The 6,417-nt window shown below is 33.2% G+C and overlaps 1 protein-coding gene across 1 annotated transcript; it reads right to left on the bottom strand.

Annotated features, from left to right (window-relative positions):
* Positions 1 to 2,378: 2,378 nt before the first annotated feature.
* On the bottom strand, positions 2,379 to 5,730 carry LOC114122758 (actin, muscle). The gene is made up of 4 exons (XM_027985514.2): positions 5,563 to 5,730; positions 4,820 to 4,968; positions 3,187 to 3,673; positions 2,379 to 3,110 (listed from the first exon to the last, which is right to left on the bottom strand). The coding sequence occupies exons 2-4, from the start codon at positions 4,943 to 4,945 to the stop codon at positions 2,593 to 2,595; spliced, it is 1,131 nt and encodes a 376-aa protein (XP_027841315.1). The 5' UTR covers positions 4,946 to 4,968; positions 5,563 to 5,730; the 3' UTR covers positions 2,379 to 2,592.
* Between the last annotated feature and the right edge of the window lie 687 nt (positions 5,731 to 6,417).

Here is a 6,417-nt window from a genome sequence, read left to right as displayed (position 1 = left end):
TTCTAACGTACAAATAACCAACACCTAGCAAACAAAAATATTTTACCTTCTATAATTTTTAAGTTTTCAAATTTGTCATTTAAGTAAAAGATGTTTACATTTTTTTATTGCCTAATCTAAGTTTGACTCTCGTTAAATTGCTTTATATATTCATTGCAAGATAAACATTTTTCTTTTTACTGTCGTTTCTAAGAATAATCTATGATAAGAGATTAAATAACTATTTAATATTTAAATGCTATGAGAATAAATATATTATGGTTTTTTAACAAAAATAATCAGGCACTTGTAACAAGCTTATGATATATTTTTTTGTTTTGGATCATTCACGACAAAATGCAAATTTATACCAGTTTTTTTAAGTGAACATTTTCTACTCCATCCGTTGATTTTTTCCATTATGTACCTATTAAATTAATATAATAATTAATAAAGTGATAAATTCATATAACAATAAAGGTATTAAAAATATTTTACATCGAAGAAAAAGACTAAATTTAATTTCACATAATATTATGTACTGTTATAGTTTGTAGCATAAATAATTCATAGGACTTTTGCTTTAACAACAATTAATTAAATTTTATAAAAAACCAATTATATAATAAAAAGTTAAAATAATTTAAACGTAGTGTGTTATCTATATTTAAGGAATAAATTGCTTAAATTTTATATTTAGATCATAAAGTAATCAACCTATGGCCATAAAAATTAAATGCTGTTCGTTGGTAAGTGCATAATTCGAAAACGGACGGAACAATTGGGCTCATTATTTTAAATGTTAGTCATAATTTTAATTTAATTAATAACGTTTAAACGAAAAGAAAATTGAAAAATTTGGGAAAAACTAAATGCTTTTTACGATGAGACTTTTGTATGAAATATAAATATTAAACTAATACAACTAATATAATATAGTACTTGTCTAAAATAAAAACATTTATTTCAACAATATACATAAAATACAGATTGGGTTATTTTGTACGGACCCGGGTAATAAGAAATCGGTCCACTGTGCAGATGAACAGTTGCACGGCGACCCAGTTCGCCATTAATAATAATTATTAATTATAGTACATTATACAAACATACAATCATGTAATCATATTGTGGGCGGTGTGTAAACACGTAATTAAACTTATATAAGCTCGTTAAAATGGCACGTTTAAAAATAAAATTATATTCTAATTAAAAAAGTGGTAAGAAAAATTTTCTTAAAAAAACATAAGTTTTAATTCGAATAAGTATGTTCATATATAAAATACATGGGTACTTAACAAAACAATAATAATTAATATTACAAATTAAATTAAACTTTTTTAAATTTGAGTATACAACGGAGTAAGTATACTAATATACTCTAAGTGGGTATATATTTTATAATTTTATCATAACTCACGTAGTCTTGTTGTTTTATTTTTTATTTTGTTTTATATAGAACCTATGTTTATACTAAAGCTAATGAAAGTTCGATATTATATTAAGTGGATTTAACTTGATTATTGTAATACTAGCTCGTATTAAAATTGTTTAATAAATTATAAACATAGTAATTATTATAAAACTTATAGGTATAGTGTACCTATACATTCGTTTTAACTTTTAAAACTATTCGACGATACATCAAATTGTTAAAAATATATTTAAATTATTTATCATAACTGATGAGTGATGACGTTCAAAAATAAGTATCAGTATAAAATTATTAATAGCATTCAAGTTTACCTTATTTGGCAACCACGTCTTTGGCTCTTTAAAACCCATCAGCGTGTGATATTTTTAAATTTTTATCATCTTGATCTGATCAAAATAAATTATCTGTAAAAATATTTCAAACGGTCGAGTAAACTTGTCCTAATTTAAAAATATTTTATATAGCTTAACAGATAGAGAATACCAGCTGCTAATGCCTTATTTTAGCAAATTGTCCTTATGTATTATTAATCTTATAATTTGTTAACAGGTAGTCTATTTTTTAATTGATTTGGAATGAATTTATATTAACTATTAAGTTTGTATAATATATATTATATTTAAATTAATTAAATTCCATTATAATATTCACCTACCTACTTATTTATTCATTTATGTATTTTAGCCAATTAATTAATTTTGTATTTGATGAAATGAACCGTATTATAATATAATATAATATTTATTTTTAATTTATAAATAAATATTATTATAAGTGAAATTATTAATTTCAAAAGTACCCAGTCGCTTTCTGTTATTTAATATACCTACCATTGTATTCTAGTAAAGTCATACCAGTATAAAAATAGTAAACTTATTTTTTTAATATTTCTGTAACATAGGCGACGTTTTTCATTTTATGATAATGAAGGATACAAATGGTGTGATAAAAATGTCAACAACAATTAGTATAGAAACGTTTATTTCGAAACGATTAACGCGCTAATAAATACATTTTTTTTATTTCAAAAATCGAACTGTTATTTTATCCCCGTGTAAAACGACGCAAAAATCGTCTCGATATGTACAAAAAGAAAAAACACATAGGTTTTCTTCAGTATAAATGAACATAAAGCGTGATTGTAATTTTGATTTTGTATGTTTGTGGGAGGTGATGACTTAGAAGCATTTACGGTGGACAATGCCTGGGCCGGATTCGTCGTATTCTTGTTTGGAGATCCACATCTGTTGGAAGGTGGACAGAGAAGCCAAGATGGAACCACCGATCCATACGGAGTATTTACGTTCTGGTGGGGCAATGATCTTGATTTTGATTGTGCTTGGGGCCAAAGCGGTGATTTCCTTTTGCATTCTGTCGGCGATACCTGGGTACATGGTGGTACCTCCGGAAAGTACTGTGTTGGCGTACAAGTCCTTCCTGATGTCAACATCGCACTTCATGATGGAGTTGTATACGGTTTCGTGGATACCGCAAGATTCCATTCCCAAGAATGAAGGTTGGAACAAGGCTTCTGGGCAACGGAAACGTTCGTTTCCGATGGTGATGACCTGTCCGTCAGGTAATTCGTAGGATTTCTCCAATGAGGTGGAAGCGGCGGCGGTGGCCATTTCCTGTTCGAAGTCCAAAGCGACATAGCACAATTTCTCCTTGATATCACGGACGATTTCTCTTTCAGCTGTAATCATAAAAGTTCGTTAGGTATAAGTAGAGATTTTAACTTGCGCGGAAACGGGTGGTAATAAAATACATACCGGTGGTGGTGAAGCTGTAACCTCTCTCGGTTAAGATCTTCATCAAGTAGTCGGTCAAGTCACGACCAGCCAAGTCCAAACGGAGGATGGCATGGGGTAAAGCATAACCTTCGTAGATTGGTACTGTGTGGGAGACACCGTCACCAGAGTCCAAAACGATACCAGTGGTACGACCGGAAGCGTACAAGGAGAGTACGGCTTGGATGGCAACATACATGGCGGGTGTGTTGAAGGTTTCAAACATGATTTGGGTCATCTTTTCACGGTTAGCCTTTGGGTTCAATGGGGCTTCGGTCAACAAGATTGGGTGCTCTTCTGGGGCAACACGCAATTCGTTGTAGAAAGTGTGATGCCAGATTTTCTCCATATCATCCCAGTTGGTGATGATTCCGTGTTCAATGGGGTATTTCAAAGTGAGGATACCACGTTTGCTTTGGGCTTCATCGCCTACGTAGCTGTCCTTTTGTCCCATACCGACCATGACTCCCTAATTAAAAACATAAGTAAATACGTCAAAATACGAAACGTACGGCCGGGCAAAAAAAAATAATAATAACGGCGAGCCGTTCGTCCCCGAGAAAATAATAATAAATAAAATGAAATAATATTCATCGCAACGAGATTCATAAAAAAAATGTTTCTTAACAAGGCTCGGAACTTCATAATGATATCATTAAAAAATAATATTTATAGTTAAATATCGTTTATAAGCAGAAAAAAATGTATAATTTCTGAAATTTTATTTTAATAGAATCGTCTTTATTAATCTATAAAATTATAATAATATATATTCTATAAGTGCTCCCCACTCGTTATTAAAACATTTAATAAATTTTCAAATTTTATTAAAATTTCTGACGTCTAATAATATTATTAATAAAAATAGTAATATGTGAACATTAATATTGCATTTCTTGTAGATAATTATTTCGTTTAACGCGTGCAAATTAATAATAATCGAGTTATATATTTTATAATATCCGAACGATAGTAATTTAAAATTTTGATTGATTGAAACTTGGAGCGTTGTAAGTAAATATATTTTACGACGAAATGTATAGTGTGAAATAATAATATCCGGGACACTCGTATAAAGCTAAGTTTATAACGCTTGATCAATATTGCAGTGTGCACTGGACCAGCTGAAGTGTATCGTTTATTTTTGTAACGTTCCAGACCCCCCTCCAAGTATTTCCAGACGCTCTGCATAAGTGCTATCTATTTTTATTAGACGGCGATGATGACGCGGCGGTGGGTGGAAGGGTTTGTTTGAAATCCGATGTATATAAAACGATAGTATAATTAAATCCTTTGGCTCCCGCACAGCGTTGGCTGCAGCTGGCGACATACGTAGTGTTTATTTTTACCCCGACGGACGGGTTGGCGAAGGGCCTACAGACGAGTTTGAAAGGCGGGGCACCGCTGTCCTATTTTCAGGACGATACCTTTTATGGTCACGAATTCTGGGAGGGCCTTATGGTAGTATTTAGCAGTTGTGTTCTGTTTGTTTTTGTACTTCGAAATTCGTTCGAAAAAATAGAAAGTGCAATTGTATATATTTTTATACGAATTTTTGAAAATCTCCCAAAATAATATCATCGTAACAGTGCATTTAATGCATTTTTATACTAACTTGATGACGGGGTCTGCCGACGATGGAAGGGAAGACGGCACGGGGTGCGTCATCTCCGGCGAAACCGGCTTTGCACATACCCGAGCCATTGTCGACTACCAAAGCTGCTACATCATCGTCACACATTTTGCTGGTTTGGGTTTTTGAACCTGGAAAAAAAATACAAAAAAACTATAAACTTGCGATCGTGATCGAGACGACAAAACCGGTAATACTTTATCGGTACGGGAAAGCTCACGGAGTAAAAAACGTTTCGGTATATATTGTTATATTATTATAAATAATGATATTTTGTAAAACAAAAAAAAAAGAAAGATAAATCGAACGACCCGTCAAAAACTGTCACGTGATTTTAAAAAAAAAATGGTACCGAAACGCTCCGTTGATATGAGAATAAAAAAACATAAAAGTAAAAAACTTTGAAAAAATAAAAATGTTTGACTTGAAAACCGAGAGTATGAAAAAACTTGTAAAAAACTTGTTTGTTATTTAATTTTAAGTGTTTTTTTTTCTTCGGAAAAAGAAATATTCAAAGTCCAGAGTATTACTTTAATACTGTTATACGTATAAGATTATATGAAAAACTGTAAACGGACTTTGCGCGAGATCATATTATTTTTATGATGTATATTATAATTTCTCGTTTTTATTTTTTCTCTGTTCGACGACGCGAAATCCTTGTCGAATCGTCGTATCGTATGTAAATGTAACTCGTACGATGTAATATTTTTTATTCTACTTACCGGTTTACGAGGAAGAAAATCTGAACGACTGCGGCGGGTCTGCGGCTAGTGTGTGGCTGCTGATCCGCTGTGGATGTGCTAATGAACGTTCTGCTGGTCGGTACAGGCGGTTTTATAAACGGGCCTGATCCAAAAATACCGACAGCCGCCGCCCATACATGGCTATGCGACGGGGGGCACAAAACACTATTTTCGGGGCGCCGCCGGTGTGGTCGCAGCCACGGCTCGGCGGCCCTGCGCGCGGACGGCCCTCCATATATGGTTCGGGCCGGCGACCCTCCGTCTTCGTCGTCGTCGCCGTTGTCGCTCTGCCGAGTCCGTCGAATCGTACTCGCCGCCGATCGCGGGCGGCGGAGGAGACGGGGGGCGGCTCGAAATTGTCCAAAATCCGAAATTCTCGTCGACCACCGACCGAATTTTTTCGTTTACGTCGTCTATTTTTACGCACCGCCCGACTTTCGATACTCCGCGAGTATATACCTATACATCGTACACACTCGATCGTATAATGATAATAATAATATATTACAATATATATTATTATTAAATATATCTCCATCATCATCATTATTATTATTAATATTCATCAGTCGCGTTACCTATATATTATGCACAGGTAATATAATATATTATCGTTAAAATTATTTTTAAGACCATCGCCATGCCATATAAGTACTCCCCTTGTATATTATATTGTTAAACGTCGTGTATTTAGGGGTGTATGCGTGCATCTTGTGTTTATAGATTTGTATGGTCTCGGGAGATGGTGTATCTATGTATGCACCGCGATGTCGAATCAGTACACATCGAAATCGTTTTAAATTCTAAATTAACCTGGTCACGAGTGAAAAAATT

This window comes from Aphis gossypii, chromosome 2, assembly GCF_020184175.1.
Source record: "Aphis gossypii isolate Hap1 chromosome 2, ASM2018417v2, whole genome shotgun sequence".
NCBI lineage: Eukaryota > Metazoa > Arthropoda > Insecta > Hemiptera > Aphididae > Aphis > Aphis gossypii.
This window is presented reverse-complemented; position numbering and strand designations above follow the sequence as displayed.